Genomic DNA, 22,393 nt, shown 5'->3' with positions numbered 1-22,393 from the left:
ACAAAAAGAGCCCCACCAAAACATTGAAGCAAAAAAATGACCTCACATACATCAATTTTTTCCATGTCATGAGGAGCAAAAAGATGACGATTTGCAATATTTTTCCATAACTCCATTGGAAATCCGTCACATCATCACCTTCAATAGAAATGGTTAATAGTGCATCCAAACTCTCTATTTCCATTCTATTGCGCCACTTGCTCTTGATCTTTGTTCGACTACTAAATCCATGCTCACATACAACAATACTACAACATTGAACCAAGGCAATTTGAGCAATCTTCAACACATTTGGATACATACCTTTCCAATTGTCATTGTTCGCGAGCAAAGAAGCAACTTCAAAAAGGCCCATTTTGGAAAAATCAATTGTAGCTGGATGTTTAAATTTTTCTAAATTCATCTTTAAACGCATTTCCATCAATAAGAGGAGTAAACCTCCTGCCCTTTACAATCTTCTCTTCCCCATAGAAAGATGCAATTTCAGAGCATTCCATAATTCCAAAATCCTTTAGCAACTTCTCATGCATTGGATGTTGTGCCGGAACCAAAATTTTTATACATCTCATGATAGAATTATCCACAAATATTTTCTCTAACCATTCACACAACTTTTGAGCATATTTGGATTGAAATTCCAATGCACACACCAAATCACCTCAACATCACAGACAATTTTTTGACTGAAAAACATATCACCTCGTAATGAAGAACGCAAGGCATGCAAAAATCCATTTTCTGATCCATAGTCTGGCATGATAGGATAGTCTCCCACACCTCTTTGAGATGCATTGAGGTCAACATTCCGTTCCTCTAGATATTCATCTCTAATGCATAATATAGTGCTTTGGACAATCCCATGTATTGTAGTGACATCAACATAGTCCTTTTAACAACGTTGTGAGCGGGATGAAAACACACACAGCGCCTCTATAACGACCCGACACACACTCTTGGGAAGATACACACACACACTATGGGGCACCACTCGGCTTAGACAACACACCTGGCCGAGACAGGGAACACACCTCTGGAGTGAGAGGAGAGAAACTATCCACTTGTCCACTTCACACAGACACACACACACACACACACACACCCAAAAAACTCAGCTCAAAAGAGGAGAATTTCTGATGTTTAGATACAATTGAGCTTGGGCCAACACCAATGGGGCAAATAGCTCACACAATATGGGTAAAAGAAGCCAGATACAATCACAAATTGGAGAAGAAACTTCGCTCATAGGAGAAACTTACACAGAAAAACAGCAGGAAAAGAGTGAGGAATTTGGCAAAATGGACAGCGCCATCGCGTCCGAAATGGCCCAAAACCCCAGTCTACAATGTCAAAGTGCTCAAATCCGACCTCGGATGAGCAGTTTACGGCCAAAACAGGCTCCAAAATGAGCAAAAACACAGCTGCGGCTGTTCCTCCTCTCTTCTCCACGTTTTTTCTGGTCTTCTCTCAGTTTTTTCAGTTCCCACACTTAGATTTTTTAGTTGGGCACCCTTGGCCTTTTAGATGACCTCAAACGGACCCCGAACAGGCCAAAAACTGACCTCGCAGTGCATAGTTGTCACCTTTTTGCATCATTCGCACACCTGGCACTCAGCTTTTTTCCAATAATGCACCTCGCCACCATGTGAAGTGGCCCCAAAAAAAGGTCCTCATGATGACCTTTCTGCATAATTCTCACAAGCAAACACCCACGTTGTGTCCGTCCTCATCTGCGTGCAAATATTGACCTCGTTCGCCCTCCTGACGCCACTAGATGCCATCTGACGCACCTGCTGACCTCACGTCGTCGGCCCGCGGATAGCTTCCTCGAGAAGTTTTACGCGCTACCAACTCCTCCTTATTGTAGAAAAACACAATGGTACTAGTAACGATGAAAATCGATGCACTATGTACATGGTGTCCTACCTGTACACATGTGGGCCCCACGTAACCACCTGGCTCTGGAAAATGGGCAATACTTTATTTGATGCACCATGCATGGGTATGTACATATGCGCAATCCCTTGCTCCAAAAAACTCCTGACATAATTTGCCCATCCCCTAGCCTGCTAGATCATTCATGATCAGCAGCAACAAAGAGAGATATGAGACTCGCCGCATCACAAGTCTCCTCATCCTTCACCAACATTTCTTGCTCCACCGACAACTCATCTTGCTCCACCATCATCAATCTAGCATGATACAATTTAATACGCAATCCATTTACCCTTGACTTATGTAGAACACCATCCAGGTTAGCCAGCTGATATGTGGCATTTGGAAAACACTCTACTACCTTGAAAGGGCCTTCCCACTTAATTTGAAACTTCTTTTGGAAGGTGTTGTCCAGCTTACTATTGTAGCGCAAAACCAAGTCATGTTGCTTGATACCCTTACTTTTGACCTTTTCATTTATCTTTGTCAAAGCCTTATCCTGCATCTGCCCATAATGCTCCAATGCGCTCATCCTATCCAACTGGACCTCTTGTAACTGCAAGAGCCTCTCTTTGAATGCATCACTAGGCGGCCCAAGCAACTTCTCTAACATCTTGACCGCAGGCAACTCTACCTCCACAGGCAATAGTGCTTCCTTTCCATACACCAAATGAAATGGAGTAAACCCTGTAGCTGTCTTCACCGAAGTACGGTAAGCCCATAATGCACTAGGCAATTCCAAATCCCAATTCTTTCCTTGGTGCTCTGTCACTTTCGAAAGAATCTGTACCAACTCACCATTGAATCTTTCATTCAAGCCATTACACTGCGGGTAATAAGGAGTGGTATGCTGGTGCCTAATCTTCATCTTTGCACATAAAAAATCTAGCAGTTTAGCTCTAAAGCCAGGCCCCTTATCTGAAAGTAACTCCAGTGGCACCCCAAACTTGCAACATATTTCATCATACACAAATTTTTCCACATCCTTTGCAGTGATCTGTTTTACTGCTATAGCCTCTGCCCATCTAGAGAGATAGTCCACTGCCGTCAAAATATAGCTTTTGCCCCTGCTTGTGATAGGTAACGGGCCTATTGCATCAATTCCCCACTTTTCAAACACATCAAACGCCATAATGGTTTTTCGTAGCTCTGGCTTCAACACTCTCTTCCCAAATGCTTGACACCTATTGCAAGACCTACACCAATGGTGAACATCCTTGTGCAAACTAGGCCATACATACCCCTCTTGCAAAATCTTATGCAAGGTGATCTTTAGAGCAAAATGGCCACCACATGCGCCTTCGTGATTCTCTTCCAACACTCTGTAAAGCTCCTCCCGCCAAGGTACACGTCTCAACACGAGATCAGCCCCTTTCATGTATAAGACATCACCAATCAATTTGTACCTGTATGCTCTACGCACAAAGCCATACTTCTTAGACTTCTGAATCTCCTTTGGAATGATTCCTGTTAGCAAAAACTCCTCTTCTTGAGCCAAACTTTCCCGGCCATGATAAAGAGGTAAAGTGGTCCTCAACACAAATAGCTCCCCAATCATGCCTTGAGCTGCTTCATGTGCCTCTCCATTTAGAGCACGTTCAATGTGTCTGATACTCCATGCTTCAAACTTGTTTAACAGGCCTTTAATTCTGAAGCACATTTCCTTCAATGAGGTGTTCTTGCTCTTCCACACACCCAGCACTTGCTTCACCACTAACAAGGCATCACCTTTTATGCTCAACCTTCGAACCCCATGCTTCAAACAAATGTGTAATCCGGCTTCCAATGTAGCATATTCAGCCTCATTGTTACTATGAGCATCCAATTTGAACCCTCTCTTGCATACTAGCTTCCCCTCTGGATCATAAAGTGCTATACCCCCTGAAGCTGCATCGTGGCTCTTTCTGTATGAACCATCAAAGAACAACACATGTGCATTGCTGATCTGTGGCACTTCTTCAACTACCTTTCTCACCACCTCTTCCTTAACAATAAGGGGATTCTCCTTGTAGGTCAACAAATCAGCTAGGGTAGCCCTTGTACTATCTTCCACTAGAAAAGAGAACTCAAACTCTTGTAGCTCAATTACCCATTTCTTCACCACATTTGACATGTTAATACCATTAATTAACTGTGGCAAAAAGGCATAACTCATCAAGAAAACAAAAGGCCGTGGTAGCAAGTAATGACAAAATCGTCGACAAGCAAATATTACACTGGCCATCACTAGCTCTACTTCCGATAACTTTCTCTCCGCTACCAACTTCACTCGGCTTGCACAATACACTGGCCTCATATAATGGCTGCCCTTCCCCTTTTGCAATAGCATGGCTCCAATGGCATCATCCCCTACTGATGGATTTACATAAAAAACTTTCTCCCAATCAGGAGCCTGCATGGCTGACAACCCCCCTAACACCTCTTTCACCTCTTGAAACACTTCTTCACACTTGTCATCCCATTGCAATGAATCATGCTTTGCCACTTGCTGTAATGGATAAAGAAGCTGCGAAGACAATGGAATAAACCGTGCCATGTACTTCACTTTGTGTATAAAGGTTGCCAATTGCTTCGTACTCATAGGTGATGGAAGAAAAATAATAGACTTCACCTTATCTGGATCAGCCTCAATGCCATTTTCTGACACCATATGGCCCAATAGCTTCACCCTTGGCTGTGCTAGATGACATTTCTTTGGATTTAGTTGTCCTCCACATTCATCATATCGAGCCAATACCATCTGCAGCTTCTCATGGTGTTCAGCCCTACTGCTATAAACACAGAAGTCATCCATAAAAGCCTTAACACAACTACCAATGAATGGTTCCAGCACCCAATTTGCTCTTTCTTGATAGAAAGATGGTCCATTTGACAACCCAAACGGCAACACTATGTAGCAATAGCAGCCCCATGGCGTAATAAATGATGTCTTTGTGCGGTCATTAAGAGCAATCTTCAATTGAAAATAGCTTGAAAAACCATCACACACACTGTACCTCTCATAACCTGCCACTGAATCCAAGATCTGATCGATGAATGGAAGAGGATATGGGTTCTTCTTAGTGGCTGCGTTTAAGGGTTTAAAATCTACACAAATTCTCCACTTCCCATCCTTCTTTGGACTGACTACTAATGGACTCACCCATTCTGTGGTCTCCACTGGAACTATGAACCCTGCCTTCAATAACTTGTCCACCTCTACCTGCAAGGCTTCCATTTTCTCTTGACCCATCCTTCTTAGCCTTTGACGCACTGGCTTAGCACCTTCTTTCAGCTCTATATGCATCTCTTCACCCTTGAACCCTCTGATCTCTTCATATGAAGTAATGAAAAAATCAGGAAAACTAGCCAGCATATGCAAAAATATATCCTTCTCCATAGCTGAGAGGTCTCCACTAATCATTTGTGTCATTAATTCCTGCTTCTTTGACAACTCAACTTTGGTTTGCATCAGCCCTTCAATCACTTCATAAGGCCCTTCACTTTCATTTTCAACCTGATTCGCAAATGCAACTAAACCAATCTCCTGAATTTCTTTGTCCATCAAAAGAAATGCAACATCAGCATCCTCATCACTGTTGGTAGTGCTATCACTATCCTCATCTGTCACCGTGGAAGAGTCTTCATCACTAGACTCATCCTCATCTTCATAAAGCTCCTCTAATCGTTTCCTTGTGTCCATATTATAAAGCTTCTTGGTACCTGTCTTTCCATAGAGGCTAATCGTACCATGTCGCCAATCTTGAACAGCTCCCACTGCACGTAACCATGGTCTGCCCAGTATAATAGGATATGCTCCCAACCCTGCTGGCATCACATGAAAATCAACCACTGCCTTTGCATCATATGCCTCCACTTCTAAGCTCTTTACAACACCCAAGCATTTTACTTTTTGATGGTTTGCCAATCTGATCCGAAAACCTGACACCCCAGCCACTGTGAGACCCATCTTCTCAACGCATGAGTGTGTTATGACGCATATTTGGGCTCCGCCATCCACATAACCTTGTCCCAAAGTTTTCCTTTTATGCCACACATCTACTATTGGACAAATGTCTGGTAGCTCATCCATTGCCAACACCTTTACTGAACCTCTCTCTGGCTCTTTCTCCATTGGGTTAACCATCCTCTTCCACTGTCGCTTTAGCTTAGGCACCATCTCTATAAGCTGCCCAAAACTAACATCTGCCTTCCTGCTCGTCAGATCCTCCTTCAAGTCATAGCTTAATTGCCCATCCCCTAGTGGAAAATCTGAAACATGAAACTTTCGACGAGCTCTCCTTTTCCTCTTGGCCTTGACATCCTCGCCTTCATGGCTCTTTCCTTTCTTCTTACTAGGACCTGGGGCACTTCTTCCTTCCTTTTCCTCTGTGGTCCTCTTCCCAATAGGCATCACTAATGTATCCTCTAGCTTTGATGCCTTCTCCAAGGTGACTACACTTAGCACTTTTGTCTTTCCCTTTTCCTCCTGGGTCAGTCCACTGGTTCCTTCGTCTCCCTTAATTTCGATGCCATAATCATTTGACCTAGTTAGCACCTGTCTTGGCAATGGATACATGTCTCCCCCCATCCTTGGTGGCTTATCACATTGCGGGCTGATGTGACCCAACTCTCCACAATTATAACATGTGGGCGTTTGCCTCCAAAACCTACCATTGCTTTGTCCAACACCATTCCTAGGCCTTTCTTCACCTCCTGGCTGATTTGCAAACCGCCCTCGACCTGTATTATTTCCCACTTGACCTAGCATGTTTAGACTGAGATTCTTCATCAAATCAACCACTTGCCTCATGTCTTGCCTTAGGCCATCATCTTGCACTGCTGTAGTGACCACTGCTGGCATAACCTAAGTAGTAACAAGAACCACTGGTTCATGATGAACCCCTGACATGCGCCCTTGTAAAGACTCTATAGGCTGAAATTCAGACCTCATTGGCAAAGACTCCACCCCTAACTGGCTCATTTTCCTCAGCTTCCACTCTTTGTTCCTTGCTACCTCTAGTGCATCCTCATATGTCCTAGGCTTCTTTAGCTCCACTCTCCAACGTATATTCTCCCAAAGACCAGCTAAGAACCTGTCCTTCTTCATCATGTCAGGCGGGGGTACCTGTGGTGCTAAGGCCTTGCACATCCGCTCCCATGCCAATGAGAACTTACGTATGTACGCATCTACTGGCTCACCTTCCTTTTGCACCAAACCTTGTACTTCTTGCCACACCTTGTCAGGGTCTTCTATCTTCACAAACTCCACTTCCAATCCATGCCTTAGATTGTCCCAAGTCAATCTTATAGATGGATCAACCATACGCAACTCCTCTTCAAATGCTTTGGACCAAGCTCGTGCATCACTCTTCAAACAAATTTGGAGAAGGCGTAACATTTGCGTAGGGTCATGAATCTGGTTGCTAATGCATGCAACCTCCATCTTTTCCAAAAATTCTTCCACATCTTCATCACTTCTTCCATGAAACTCGGGATAAGAGAAACCCATGGCTACCCAAATTATGATGCTTTGAGAACCCCTTCGAACACACGTGTAAGAACCCAAAACTTTTCACTACCCAATCCCCAGAAACTTCAATGGAGCTCAACTTTAGATAAGGACAAACACATGCACATCAAATGAGTTTTCATAGTTGATCATTGGAATTACCACAGGCAAAGGACATTCCAGGATCTCTCTCAATCTTCTTGGCCCAAACATAAAGACTATGCGCTGCTGGAAAAAGATCTTCCTGGACACATGAACATTAATCTGAATTCTTTGAGTTAAATGAAAAGGAGTGAACTGAGGGCCATTTTGATCATCCATTAAAGCCAACCATGAAGCTCCCAAGAAGGCACACCTGACTCAACCTCTGATTTTGCCAAAATTTCAGCAGCATAACAGCATAAATGGCTCAAATTACCAAAAAACCAGCCATCACAACTTGGGAAAATTTCGACAGAATTTCCCCAGAAATAGAGCAATGAGAACCCAAAATATAGACTGTATCTGTATGCATAAACTGCCAACAATAGAACCCGAGCATCAAATAGGACTCACTAGTACATAGCCTATGGCGAGGTCACAAAAAGGGTGCTCCAGCTACCTGTATCACCGAAAGGATCTCCACATTTGAGAATCCCCCAGCTCAATAAAAACCTCACGCTATCGACTCTCACACGAAGGCTAATGCAAATCGCATATAGTCAAGTCTCAGAAATGACTATCTTCCAGACCAAGTCTCAGAAATGGCTGGGACTGCCAAATACAACCAAGTATGGCTCCACAAATGCGTACAATGGCAGTTTCCACAAGTAACGTACAATCTAGCAGACAATGCGCTCAAATAGGCGCCAAGTGATACATGCCCACAACAACTGCAAGTGACATCACTGCTAGTATATCACTGTACTCCAGCTACCTGTACCTGTGTTAATCACCTGCACCTGTACCTGTACCTGTAACCTGTAATCTGCAACCTGCAATTTGTAATCCCGAAGCTCAAAGCTCGAAGCTCGAAGTAGAAGGTACTCGAAGAAGATCCTCCGTGGGGGCGCCAAAAGAATGTGAGCGGGATGAAAACACACACAGCGCCTCTATAACGACCCGACACACACTCTTGGGAAGATACACACACACACTATGGGGCACCACTCGGCTTAGACAACACACCTGGCCGAGACAGGGAACACACCTCTGGAGTGAGAGGAGAGAAACTATCCACTTGTCCACTTCACACAGACACACACACACACACACACACACCCAAAAAACTCAGATCAAAAGAGGAGAATTTCTGATGTTTAGATACAATTGAGCTTGGGCCAACACCAATGGGGCAAATAGCTCACACAATATGGGTAAAAGAAGCCAGATACAATCACAAATTGGAGAAGAAACTTCGCTCATAGGAGAAACTTACACAGAAAAACAGCAGGAAAAGAGTGAGGAATTTGGCAAAATGGACAGCGCCATCGCGTCCGAAACGGCCCAAAACCCCAGCCTACAATGTCAAAGTGCTCAAATCCGACCTCGGATGAGCAGTTTACGGCCAAAACAGGCTCCAAAATGAGCAAAAACACAGCTGCGGCTGTTCCTCCTCTCTTCTCCACGTTTTTTCTGGTCTTCTCTCAGTTTTTTCAGTTCCCACACTTAGATTTTTTAGTTGGGCACCCTTGGCCTTTTAGATGACCTCAAACGGACCCCGAACAGGCCAAAAACTGACCTCGCAGTGCATAGTTGTCACCTTTTTGCATCATTCGCACACCTGGCACTCAGCTTTTTTCCAATAATGCACCTCGCCACCATGTGAAGTGGCCCCAAAAAAAGGTCCTCATGATGACCTTTCTGCATAATTCTCACAAGCAAACACCCACGTTGTGTCCGTCCTCATCTGCGTGCAAATATTGACCTCGTTCGCCCTCCTGACGCCACTAGATGCCATCTGACGCACCTGCTGACCTCACGTCGTCGGCCCGCGGATAGCTTCCTCGAGAAGTTTTACGCGCTACCAACTCCTCCTTATTGTAGAAAAACACAATGGTACTAGTAACGATGAAAATCGATGCACTATGTACATGGTGTCCTACCTGTACACATGTGGGCCCCACGTAACCACCTGGCTCTGGAAAATGGGCAATACTTTATTTGATGCACCATGCATGGATATGTACAGATGCGCAATCCCTTGCTCCAAAAAACTCCTGACAACGTCTACTCAAGTCACTAATCTTTCCTAGAATGTCAGCAAGAAAATGCAAAGCATATATACATTCAAAGTTACTTAGCATGCCATACAAATCTTGCCTTTCCTGTGATAGGATGACGAGCAAAGAATCCAAAGATTTACATATCTTGGGCACAGAAGCATGTCTACTTAACCATCGGATCTCAAAAATCCGTTGCATCTTCACTGCCTCACAGTCAAGCTCCTCTTGAATTTCTTTCAAATTCTCCATTCTATTGGAACTACTTGCAAAGTGATTGGAAAATCCATTTATTAATTGGTCAATTTGCTTAGCATAAAGGATTTTCTTTGAAGTATCTGAAGTAGCTAGGTTTGTGCAATGCGCAACACAATGAATAGCAGTCAACCTAGGGTTAAGTATCTTCAAGAGGTTTGCTACACCTTTCTTGCGGCCTACCATGGTTGAACACCCATCTGAACAAAAGGCAATTAACCTACTAGTGTCTATTTTGGCATTTGTTATCTCATGCATAAGAACATCATAAATGCCTTTAGCAGTGCTATCATGTGTACGCATGATTCCATAAAAGGACATACAAGGCACACATCCTTGGTCTAAATAGGAAAAGTATACAATCATGTGGTGATGCAAAGAAATGTTAGTAGATTCATCTACTAACAAGCCAAACCAAGGACTTTTTCTCACTTTTGCTAAATTCTCCTCCCTTATGGCATGTGCTATACAATAAATGATTTCGGAACATGCCTTATCATCATTGTAAAGAGAGGTCATGGATTGCACCCCCGTGTCTCTCATTAGCTCAAGCAAGGATGGGTACAAGGAAAAAGACAAATTGTTCTTTTAATAAAAAAGGCCGCTTTAAACAAATTTAGCAAAGCATATTCTTGTGTAACATGCATCTTTTTCAAACCTTCTTTCACTGCCCTCTTACCAAAGATCTTTGCATCACGTGCATCATGATGGCATTGTGTACATGCATGTGATTTGAGATTGCTAGTTTTATAGTTTTTGGATCCTTGCTTGGCATAAGCACTCTTAGAATGTGGGTAATCCAAGCAAAAACTACAAAAGAGTCTCACCTTCTCATTGTTATATATGAGCCACTTGAATTTATGCAACCACTCATCTTGCCAAAGTTCCCTTCTTTCAACTTTTTTAGATGAAGAATCAGGCTCTTTATTTTCTTCCAACTCTTCATCCATCCCATTGTCCTCGCATGCCATGTCTTGTGTACCCTCAATAGCACATTGCCATTTTAGTGTTCGTGTGACACTCCCAAATTTGAGAAGTGTGCTTTGCTTCACATCTCTCATAATGACCTAAAAAAAAAAAACATAAGTTACAACATTACACGAGTAGCACATGATGCGATAGCAAGCTTCAAAGATGGACAACCAAAGAGCGCAAGTTTTATCTTTGAAATCTCTTCGTTGTTTGAATTAGAAGTGGCAGAAGACATTTCACTACTTTGATGTACCTTATTACACTATAATACAATGGAAATAAAAGGAGCCTCGATTTACAGAGGTGAGGCTGCAGTAGTTTGAAGTCAAGTGATGTCTTCGTGAAACTAGTGTGGGAAGAGAGGGTCAAGATTCGACACACTTGGAAGAGTATGGGAGCTCAAGCCTCAAGGTGGAAAATGGGCATATAATTGCAAGTGGTTGGGTAGCGGGCGGATACAACAAGCAACCGGCAGTGGGCAGATACAACAACCAACCGACCGTGGGCGGAATCCGGATACAACTTACTGGCCGTGAGAGAACTCCAGAGCGCTACAGACCTGCATGCAGATTAGGTTATATTGCGCCGGGATGTATGTACTATGCAATGTGCAGATTGCAGGGCTATGGTCTACGAGTATGGGCAGACTACCACCGTTCGGCGTCCAGATTCCACACAACTTGCAACTTGCAAGTAATTAGCTTGTTGAGCCAGCTTGAGGACAGAGCAACAAGACTAGCTTGTGATCTTTGAAGCGTGCACGGTGCATGTAGGTCACGAGTCATGACCTACTCAGTGGTGACTTCTCAGTTGTGTAAGTGCTTGGAAGCTGGAAGCTAGCATGGATCTCTCGACCTAGAGGCAGCTAGAAGTGATGCATCATGCAAGTTTGTAACTCAGTCAAAGCGCCAACGTAGAGGCTAGAGGTTATGTAGCTCATGCAAGTGCCATGGCGTGATGCGTGCAGCTTGGAACTTGGAAGCAGGAAGTCAAAACTTCGAAGTTCGAAGCAGGTGAAAGCTGGGTGACGGGTCACGACTCACTCACGGGCGCAACTCGCGCAAGGCTTAAGCAGCTGACGGTGGGCAGTGGGCAAGCAATGAGCATTGTTGCAACATGCTGTATATGCAGCAACCTACAGAACTCAGGAGTAAGGAGAGTTGAGACTCAGAAGTCAGGCAAGCCTAAACTTCCCCTCGTTCATAGTGAACTTTGAAAGTTTGAAGGGTAATTTGCAAGCTTGGTGCTGCAACTTTAGCCTGCAAGGGAGATTTAAATAAGCCCAAGAACCTTTGGAAATTGGGTAACATTTAAGTAAACCTTGAAATTCAGGCCTCGAGTCTTGAGACCAGTACCTCCTTCTGCTTTAGAATCCAGATTCCAAAAGTTTAGACATTAGTAGCCACGCTCAAGAGTAGTTGTATCTTGTATGGACATTGGAGACCTCAAAGTTTGGCTTCAAATTAAATGTGCGATAGATACAAAGTTGATGAGATAGAGTAAAATATGAATTGAGGCCTTATAAGTTATAATCTATGGCCTATGCTATAGTATTTAAGTTCCAATTTCTCAAACATTTTAATGAGTACATAAATAAATATAAATATAAATAAATAAATAAATATATATACACACATACACACACAATTACCTCTCATGTTTGCAAGAGGCGGCTTAGTTCCTTTTTGTAACTATTTCGACTTCCTAAATTCCTTATATTCTTGTTTCAAAACCTCCAATTTCCTTTTGAAAAAAAATGTAGCCTCCACCACCTTCCCTTTGGCATGGCTTCCAAAATGCAAATGGGTAATTGCAACCGGCTCAAGGCTGAGCTTGAGGCACAACTTTTTCCGAACACTACTGTGCACCTTCATGCAACTAGCCTCACTGCTCTCCCTCAAGTTCACTTCGCCAACCATCTTTCTGCAGAAGGTCGCTTTCAAGAGCACTCACTGCCCCCTAACATTGTGGAAAGGCTAGAAGCTGCCAGAGCGCCTATATGTCATGGAGCCGGCTTCTTCACTCAATCTTCCCCTTCCTTCACACCAAACATGGCTACGTGTTGGGGATGCTGCAAGCCCTGAACAGCCTCGAGGCAGAGGCCTTGCTCCAACTTGCAACCTGCAGGATGCAGGAGGTAAGCTTGTTGTTGTGATCCCTGCTATTCAAATCCATATAACCCAACTTGATTCAGAGAACAAAGCCTTGATTGGTCTCCTCGCTGGCCTGCGACCACCTGCGGAGGTTTTGAGAGGGTGGATAAAGAATCAATGGGGGGTGCTAGGGGTGGAGGTCGAAACCATACAGGCTCTTCCCAAGAACCAGTATCTGTTCGTCTTTCGAACAACTGAGATGGATTTTCGTATTCTAAGCTCAGGGGAAATGGCTTCTGAAGACTACCCCTTTGTGCTTATTCAAGTGGAACAAGAACTATACTGATGAAAGAGATGCCCTCTCTCACTTCCCTGTGTGGGTCAAGTTTTCGAACCTGCCTCTTCACTTTCATAACTACTTGAGAGTGATAGCTTCTCAGTTGGGTAGGGTCCTAGGAGGGAGACCAAGAGGGGATTACATTCCCTTTTGGCACCCGCAAGCTTTGATTGAAATGGATACCTCGCTAGAGCTGCCTCAGTCTATGGTCATAGCTCTTGACGATGGGGAGTTCTTCGAGCAGCCTCTCAGTTATAAGTACCTCCCTAATGCCTGCTTCCACTATAGCACCAAGGGTCATTTTGTTAGAGGTTTCCCTAGCAAAAAACCCAAGCCAGAGCAACCCAAAGAGTCTAAGGACTCCCATCTCCCGAAACCTAATCCACCCCCGACCAACTCTGCTTAGCAAGCTGCCAGGAATGACAGGACCAACCAAGAGAGACACATGGTTGATAAACCCAAGATGAGAGCTCCCAATCAATTCACTCTGTTAGCTTCTCTCCTAGAATGGGAAGACTCAGAAGTAGCCAAGTCCACGGGTCTTGACTCAAAGGAGGAGGAAGACACCATTTCTCGGTTAGAATCATAGGTCACAAGGCTGAAAATGAAAAACTAATTGACCTTAATAAATCCTCATTAGCCAAAGGGAACAAAGACAATGTGACCCCTATGCAGGTTAGCAATGCAAAAGCGGGACCTAGCCCCATGGATGTGCATAAGGACAACAAGAGAGGCCATAACTCTGTAGTACAGACCTCTCCAAGATCCCAAAACAAGAACCACAAAGACCGTCGTAACCATAGATGAAGATTTTGTCCTGGAACATCAAGGGATTATGCAACCCCTCTAAAGCTCGGAAAATTAAGTCTTGGATTTTCGACTATCCTGTAGATGTGATATCTCTTCAGGAAGTTAAGACTAATGGAGATGAACTCTCTTAAAGGCTCTCAATAGTCTCAAAGGACCATGTGTGGCATTGTTCCTCACACTCAAGAGGGTAAGGGGTACAACATTGGGTATTCCCATTCACTAGAGCCTCTCTAGTGTGTCTATCAGGGAGTTCTGGGTAGCAATCAAGGTTGAAGACCCTACTAACTGTGTCTTAGTATCAATCTATGCCGGGGGCTCTATCAGGAACTGGACAGATCTCTGGCATGAGCTTCAAAACCTAGTAGGCCCAGTCATCCTCTTTGGTGACTTTAATATGGTGGAAAGTATGGAAGACAGATTGAAACAGAAGGGGCTAACCGTCTTTGGTGCTGAGCTTAAAGAGTGGGAGGTATTAAAGACTCAACTGGACTTGTGGGACATAGGTAATCTAGGTGACTTTACGTACTCGAAGGGAGATAATGCCAGAAAATCCCACTTAGAGAGATGCTATATTAGCCTGGTATGGCCAAAATCTATAACAGGGTCAAGGCCAAACCTAGACTCACTTCTTGTACTTCAGACCATTACCCTCTTGTTATCGCTCTTGATGAAAAACACACAAAGATTAGAAACCATTGGTTTCATACAAACTCCTCCCTCTTTCAACTCGAAGAAGTACAAGATAATATTAGGGCCATATGGGCTCAATCTTTTTCCAAGGGGTACTCACTAGCTAAAGCATGGTCCAAAGCAGTTGCAGATACCCAGAAGGCTCTAATCATGTTCAGAAAGAGACATTAGGAAGAGGATGGGGTCTAGGAGGGCCTCTTTATTTGCCATGAGATTATGGAGGTGATTAACATTTGGATGAATAGATACATGCAATGTGTGCAAGAATGGTGGGTGTGTAAGAGAGGTGTAAGAGTGGTCAAAGGATGCACTTTTCCACCCAAAAAGGGGGAGGACAAATTTATGATTTTTGGCCTTCCATAACTCCTACATATGATCTCCGAGTTGAACGGAGATTGTAGATCTAGAATCTACACGGCGAGCTCTTTTCATAGATATGTTACATGATATACTTTTGCCTGCTAGATTTTAAATTTCATTTTGGGGGGAAAAATTCAATTCAAATAAACTAGCAGTTTACCTGTTTGAATTCAAAAGTTGTCCTTATATTGTTTACTTAATACAAGTTTGACTCCTTTAAACTGCCAAATAAAGAGGCCCTCCTAGACTCCATTCTCTTCCTAATGGTCATAGAAATAAGACTGAGAAGGAAGGATCAGATTTATAATGAGCTCAACGAGCTAGAAGCTTCCTCCAATGGGCAAGCAATCATTTAGGATCAAATTTGTACGCTCAGACATCAGCTAAGATTGGAGAAGGATCTCACCTTGCTCCACATGACTGCCTTTTTCAGAGAATGGTGGGCTGGACAGGTGGATACGTCCACCAAAGCCATGTTCAAAAGCCTCAAGAAGAAGCATCAAAGGGATATCCTTTGCTAACTGGTGAGGCAGGCCAGGCTACATCATAAAATCATAATCTCAGATTAGTCCATGAGCATTTCTCTAAATTGTTCAGACTGGTTGAAACAGTTGACCACTCTGCTACATTGGCAAGAACCCTCATCAAGAGTTGTCAAAAACAGGTCATTCCCCCCTATAAAGCCCAACAACTAGATGATTCTCTAATCGAGCATGAAATTAGAAGAGGTATCGATGCTCTCAAAATCAAGAAAACTCCCGGCCTTGATGGTCTGCCTGCAGAATTCTATCAGACCTTCAAAGATACATTGGCCCCTATATTGTTGCTAGTATGGGAGAAAGCAACCCACTACTCTGCCTTGCCTACCACAATTAATACAGGTATCATCAAGCTCCTGCATAAGAAAGGCCCTAAAGATCTGCTTGCCAACTGGAGACCCCTAACCATGCTAACATCGGCTTACAAAGTGTTTTCCAAAGTTATAGCCAACAGAATCACCCCCGCCCTGACTGAGTGGTTGTGTGCTGAACAAAAAGGGTTTATAAAGGGAAAAAGAATCATGGAAGCTATTATCTCTATGTGGGAAGGTACTGAATATGCTGAATCTTTTGAACAGGACTTTGTTTTTATAAAGGTAGATTTTGACAAGGCTTATGACAGGTTGGAATGGTCATTTATTTTGGAGAGTATGACTATTATGGAATTTGGTCCCATTCTTGTAAGGTGTGTCCTCACTTTGCTAGGCAATGCTCATGCTAGGGTAGCCCTCAATAACCTCCTCTTGGACCCCTTCCCTCTAAACCGATCAGTCAGGCAAGGATGCCCTTTAGCACCATTACTGTTTGCTATCTCTGCATATGCTCTAAATTAGCTAGTAAAAGCCAGAATGGACAGTGGTATACTGAAAGACATATTGTTATCGAATGGTAAACAACAATGTCTGGACCATTTTGCCGATGACACTAATGGACTTCTTCAAAATGACAATCAACCACTAACAGCTTTTTGGGAGTGTTTATACAGTTTTTGCAAAGCATCAGGCTGCCGAATAAATCACAACAAGACTAGTATTCGTTCCTCTTACTCACCCCTCCCTGATTGGATAATTAACCAGGGCTGCAAGATACTACAAGATGGTGCCATCTTTAGACTGTTAGGCATACCCTTTGGGTTTAGAGTGTCTTTGGGACAGGAGTGGCAATGGGTTATGGAGAGATTCTCCTCCAAGCTGAACAGGTGGCTGGGCTTCGAAGCTAATATAGCAGGTGGGGCCATTGTGGTTAAACATTTCTTATCTAGCTATGTTCTCTTCCTCCTCTCATGCTGGCATCCCCCAGACTCACACTTGAAAAGCATCACCAAGGTTTGCAAGAATTTCCTATGGTCATGAGACCCTCTTAGAGAAGGAATGGATAAAGTCCAATGGAACATTTGTTGTCTCCCAAAGGAAGAAGGGGGGTTAGGTCTTACTAACATTAACTCCTGGGCAGAAAAACTAACTGCTAAGCTAATCATCAGGGCCATAGAACAACAGGAAGAAGAGTGGATAGTGCTACTGTTCAGGAACCTGCCCAAATTTAAGGTTAAAGAGGCAAAAGGGTGGGCTGGCCTCCCCTTGGTCACTATTTTCTTTGGACCAGCTGAAGTCAATGCTAGTGGTTCGTACCTTCTCAAATCCTTGTGGAGCTCTTGGAACAGGTACAAAAATTGTCTCGGAGTCAATTGGAACTCTAAATATACCCTCCCTCCCACACCTCCTCTCAGCCCTAGGAAACTCCGTACAGCCAGGAGAATCCACTATAAAGGACTGGCAAAATGGAAAGATATTTGGCACAAGGAGGAACACAGATGGCTGTCCAATTCTGAACTCATCCACAAGGCACAACTTCAGCCTTGGGAAGTAAATCTAGTTAAACTTAGAAGGGATAGTCTCCCCAAAGAATGTGAATGGATGCTCCTCTGCACTGACTCCCCCACGACTAAAGCTCTTTACTGGAAAGAAGAGAGTGGGCTCTCCAACCCTCCCACTCTCGCCCCTACTCTTCCTACTCCGGTTCATGTACTGCTTAATGCTAGATGGAAAGTGTCTCTAGACAGAAGACAATGGTTTTTTAAATTCAAGACAGTCTGGAAGCAAGGAATCCTAGCCAAGCATTTGATGGTGCTCTAGTTGATACTCCACAAGGCAGTTTGGACAGGTAGCCGTATGCAGAAGGCAGGACTAGGTCCTAGAACGTGTGTCAGTTGCCACAGCAGTGGAGGACATTCCACACCTCTTTCTGAACTATGTAGGCGGTCAAAGAATCCTGTCCCTGTTAATCTCAACATTGGGATACAACCTTAGCTGGAAATAGTTGTTGCTTGGTGATTCAATCTCCACTTTTTCCGTTGTATGGAATAAATTAAGGGGTAAATTCTTGTGGATCATGTGGAAGGAAAGGAATAACATGGTGTTTGACAACTCTTACCAGACTAAAAGTCTGAGAACTTTTTTTGCTAATCTTAATGTGAAGGTAAATCAGTTGAAGCTGGATTAGTCGGATCTATCAATCCAAATTCAAAGTGCTCTTGGACTGCATGGGCTACTACAATAGTGCCAATACCAATAAACAACAAGAAGTGCTTCTGGATGGCTCCTACATCCACATGCAACGAATGATGGATGACTGCAAGAATGAAGGAGAAAAATTCATAAGGCACTATAGCAATGGTCTAAGACTAATGCAACATGTACATCAAGTGCTTAATGAATTGCCTAATTCCTTGGATGCTGCCATCCGTTAATTGTATGCTCTGTATTGGGTCTAGTCACGTAACTATGGCGGATGGTCATCAGTATGGGCTGGTAATGTTTTGCCAAAAGTACCCGCTTTGTATTGGTTATATCTTGTAACTTTGGCTCTTCTAATATAATTCACCAGCGCCCCCCTTTATGGGAAAAAAATAATCTACAAAGATAGTTGACGGGGGCCTTTAGCCTCATCACTAATTAGCTCAACAAGGAGAGAGAGGAGGAGTGATTTGTGGGACACTCCATGAGTCCATGCATTGCAATTGAGAGATATAATCAATTCTCTGCCTACCCACATCTGTAGAGAGTGGCTCCACGGCCACCTGCTTGCGAGGAGCATGCACATGGAGACTTCAGTTTAAGAGTCCAGTAAGGCCCCACTTGCAGCGTTTGTCAATAATTGTTAAGAGGGCATTCACACGAGACAACTTCAAAATTGCTCCCAAACTTACCTTAAAGGAACGTGAAGGGTATTCACTAAGACTTGCTGCTTCAAGCCATTTTCCTTTGAAAGGTAAGGCACAACTCCTTTAATTCCGATATTCACCTATAGCAAGGGGTCAAGTCACTTCAAACTAGCGTTCCTTTTCTTAAACTTTTGCTAAAAGGCCAAAGTTTATGAAAAGGAACCATTCCTCCTATTTTTGTGGAAACTTACGTTCCTGTTTCCAAACTCACTAGGGGAATGTAGCAAAATTGAAACAATTCGCCTAAATTCCTTTTCCAAACACACTGTGTGGAAGGCACCTACCATAATAATCGTACATATCTAGCACTTTGTAAAAATACCTTGCTACGGTTTTAGCGTGTCCCCATTTCACCAGTTACATGTAATGTTGCTTCTTTTCTAATATAATCCTCAAATTGCTTTTCATGGAAAAAAAAAAAAACCTTGCTAGCCTCTAGGCATACCCTTCAATCAATGCACTCCAGCAGATGGAATTTCAAGCACTAGAAACCTTTTGTGCTTTCTAGACTTGACCACACATTTCATAAATACTAAGAAAAAAAATTCTAATCATCACTTTTGTCAAAGAGATACATGACTAAAAATTTGATTATGAAAGCCTTCAAATCTTGAGGTGCAAGCATAGATGATTAAATTAAGGGGAAACAATCGCTTCACGTTTGCTCTAAACAACCTAGTGTAGAAAACAATACCCTAGATGACATATTGTTCGGCTTAATGCACCCCATGAACAATATTGTTGTTTTGATGAGTAGCGCACTATCGGCATACACGTGGATCAAGAAATGCCAAGCAAGGTTCCTTTTTCCAAGGGGGGATTTGGAGCGAGCTTCTTTTTTTCTTTACCACACATGCACACCTTTTGCCACCCCTCTTGGCTACCAAAACAAACCACCATCCTCATTCACTCTCTCCACCTCCTCCCTCTCACTACATGTCTCTTTATCTCATCCTCTCCCCTTGCCTTCACAACTTTTTCTCTCTTCTTTCCTCGCTATCTCCTCATCACTTTTTTCAACTCTCTCTCTCTCTCTCTCTCTCTCTCTCTCTCTCTCTCTCTCTCTCTAATTTCATTAGTGGGAGTTGGGGGTTGAGAGATGGAGGGATAAAGACTGTAACTTAGAGAGAGAGAGAGAGAGAGAGAGAGAGAGAGAGAGAGAGAGAGAGGTTCCTTTAACCCCCCAATTCCCACTAATGATATTGATAATGGAAAAAACCAATAAAGAGGGAGCAAGGGGAGGCATATGGGGTGGGAGGGGGGCCAAAGAGACAAAGGGAGAGGGGAGAAAGAGAGAGGATAGTGGGTGTTAACTGAGCCGAAGTCAAAGGCAAACACGAAGAAGCAATAAATATTGGAGATACACATTTTAAAATGGCCATGTATTGTAATTTTTTGATTTATTTCAAGCCATTGTAATAATTGTAAGGTGTTATAAGCTCAATGAGAGTTCCAAGTTGTAAAGAATACATCAATTAGTGTGCCTAAGTTACAGATACAGTAAGTTGTGGAGCCCTAAAGGCCTTGGGCGACCCGACATTGCACATTTTAAAATCCTGTGGCTAAGATATAAAAACCAACTTTTATAAGGGTTTTGTAGGCTTTGGACATTAAGCATTACAACGGTTCTGCAAAGCATTGTTGTGAAGTGTCCGTTTGAAATGCCGTCTTCTCATTTCCACCGCCATCAGATAGGTTCATAGACCCTCATCACTCAATTTCATGTGAAAATAGCCAAAAACATGATATTGGGAATGCCATTGGCCAAGAAGATTATAGACATACAGAGTGCAAACAAGATGTAGTCTTCAAAGACAACAAAGAATGGTCACCGATGGAAGACAACACAAAGTACTCAAGTACACATTAGGAAGTGAATGGGGTATAGGAGGGCCTTTTTATTTGGCAATTTAAGGAAATGCTTAAAGATTAAGCCAAGTTTGACCAAGCCTAAAAGAGAGGGCAAAACGGACTATACTGGGATTTTTACAAGTACATTCTTATATTTTGTATTTGAAAATAGTCTATTTTAACCCAAAAGAGAGGCGGGTAACTCAATTTTAAGAAGTCTTCCCTCCCTCTTCTCTCTCTCTAACATATGAAACACTCTCTCTCTCACTTAGTTCTCATTAAAGGAAGCACATTTTAGCTCCCGTCTGAAAAGCAGATTTTTCACATTCTCTCATTGTATTCTCTCTCTAAAATGTTAGCCAACGCTCTCTCTTTCTCCCCCTTTTCTCTCTTGTCACTTTCACCTCCTAATCATTGAGAGAACATTCTATGCTTCCTACTTCTGACAAAAAGTGCAGATCCTCCAAGGTTGCAGATATGCTCTCTCTCCCACTATCTCTTCCTTTATTGTCTTTGTATCTCTCTCCCACTCCCTTCTTCTCTCTCTCTCTCTCTCTCTCTCTCTCTCTCTCATTGTCGTTTGGAAGTGGGAAAGAGAGCATATTATGCATCCTACTTCTGACAAAAAGTGCAGATCCTCCAAGGTTGCAGATATGCTCTCTCTCCCACTCTCTCTTCCTTTATTGTCTTTGTATCTCTCTCCCACTCCCTTCTTCTTCTCTCTCTCTCTCTCTCTCTCTCTCTCTCTCTCTCTCTCTCATTGTCGTTTGGAAGCGGGAAAGAGAGCATATTATGCATTCGAGAACATGTGTAATGCGGGAAACATCAAGTGTTGCGTTCTCAAGAAGTATCTTTTTGATGTATTAGTGACACCGATTCTTCTTTATAGAGTTGAAGTGTGGGGCGAGATCATCTCAAAGTCTACTTGGAAAGAGTTTTAGAATGTCTAAAAGCGTTTTCTTACAAACTTTCTGTAAGTTAAGACACAAACACCATAAATGCTCCTACTTCTTGAGTCGGGATCTCTTCCAAGTGAGGTTATGGGCATGGAAAGGGTTGTGGAGTACATGATAAAGATGCGTCAAAACCCCTGACATCGAATTCCTACAATTGCATGGGAAGCAAGCAAAAAAGTTCAAAAGACGCATAAAAGCAAGATCTTGAGCACGGGATGGATGCAAGACATAAAGAGCTGGTTTGGGAGATGGAATGCATTACACTTGCTACATGATGCTTCAATTGACTCCCAAGTGAATGAAGCTTTTCTACAACGCCAATGTATTACGGCTTGGGAGAAATCCAGTGGGTCACGCTTCATACATTACACCACCCATATTTACCCCAACTATAAAACCATGTTCTTTGCTGAAAGAGGAAATTGTACTCACATTTACATGCTTGAGCCTATCCCCTTGTCGGCGATACGCACTATTGCAGCCATTCAGCTTATCTCCCATTTCCTTTGATGCGAGACAGGGTGTTGGGGCAATGGAGAAGAGTCAAAGCAACTGTGCACATTATGCTCACTGTAAGTTCGAGAGTCTAAGTACCATACACTACTAGAGTGCTGAGATGTTGGTCACATCCGAACTTGCTTCTCTCACATTTTCAGCCATGACTTAGACCTACACACTTTCCTTCC

General features: G+C 43.1%; 1 protein-coding gene across 1 annotated transcript; it reads right to left on the bottom strand.

The window, feature by feature from the left end:
- Positions 1-174: 174 nt before the first annotated feature.
- LOC147431185 (uncharacterized) lies at positions 175-9,876 on the bottom strand. The gene is made up of 4 exons (XM_086494563.1): positions 9,627-9,876; positions 5,235-5,242; positions 700-886; positions 175-248 (listed from the first exon to the last, which is right to left on the bottom strand). Exons 1-4 carry the CDS (start codon positions 9,874-9,876, stop codon positions 175-177), a joined length of 519 nt encoding a protein of 172 aa, XP_086350689.1.
- Between the last annotated feature and the right edge of the window lie 12,517 nt (positions 9,877-22,393).

Source organism: Adiantum capillus-veneris, chromosome 21 (assembly GCF_014529385.1).
Source record: "Adiantum capillus-veneris isolate H3 chromosome 21, ASM1452938v2, whole genome shotgun sequence".
Taxonomy (NCBI): Eukaryota; Viridiplantae; Streptophyta; class Polypodiopsida; order Polypodiales; family Pteridaceae; genus Adiantum; species Adiantum capillus-veneris.
The sequence above is the reverse complement of the archived record's forward strand: the minus strand, read 5'-3'. Positions and strand labels throughout refer to the sequence as shown.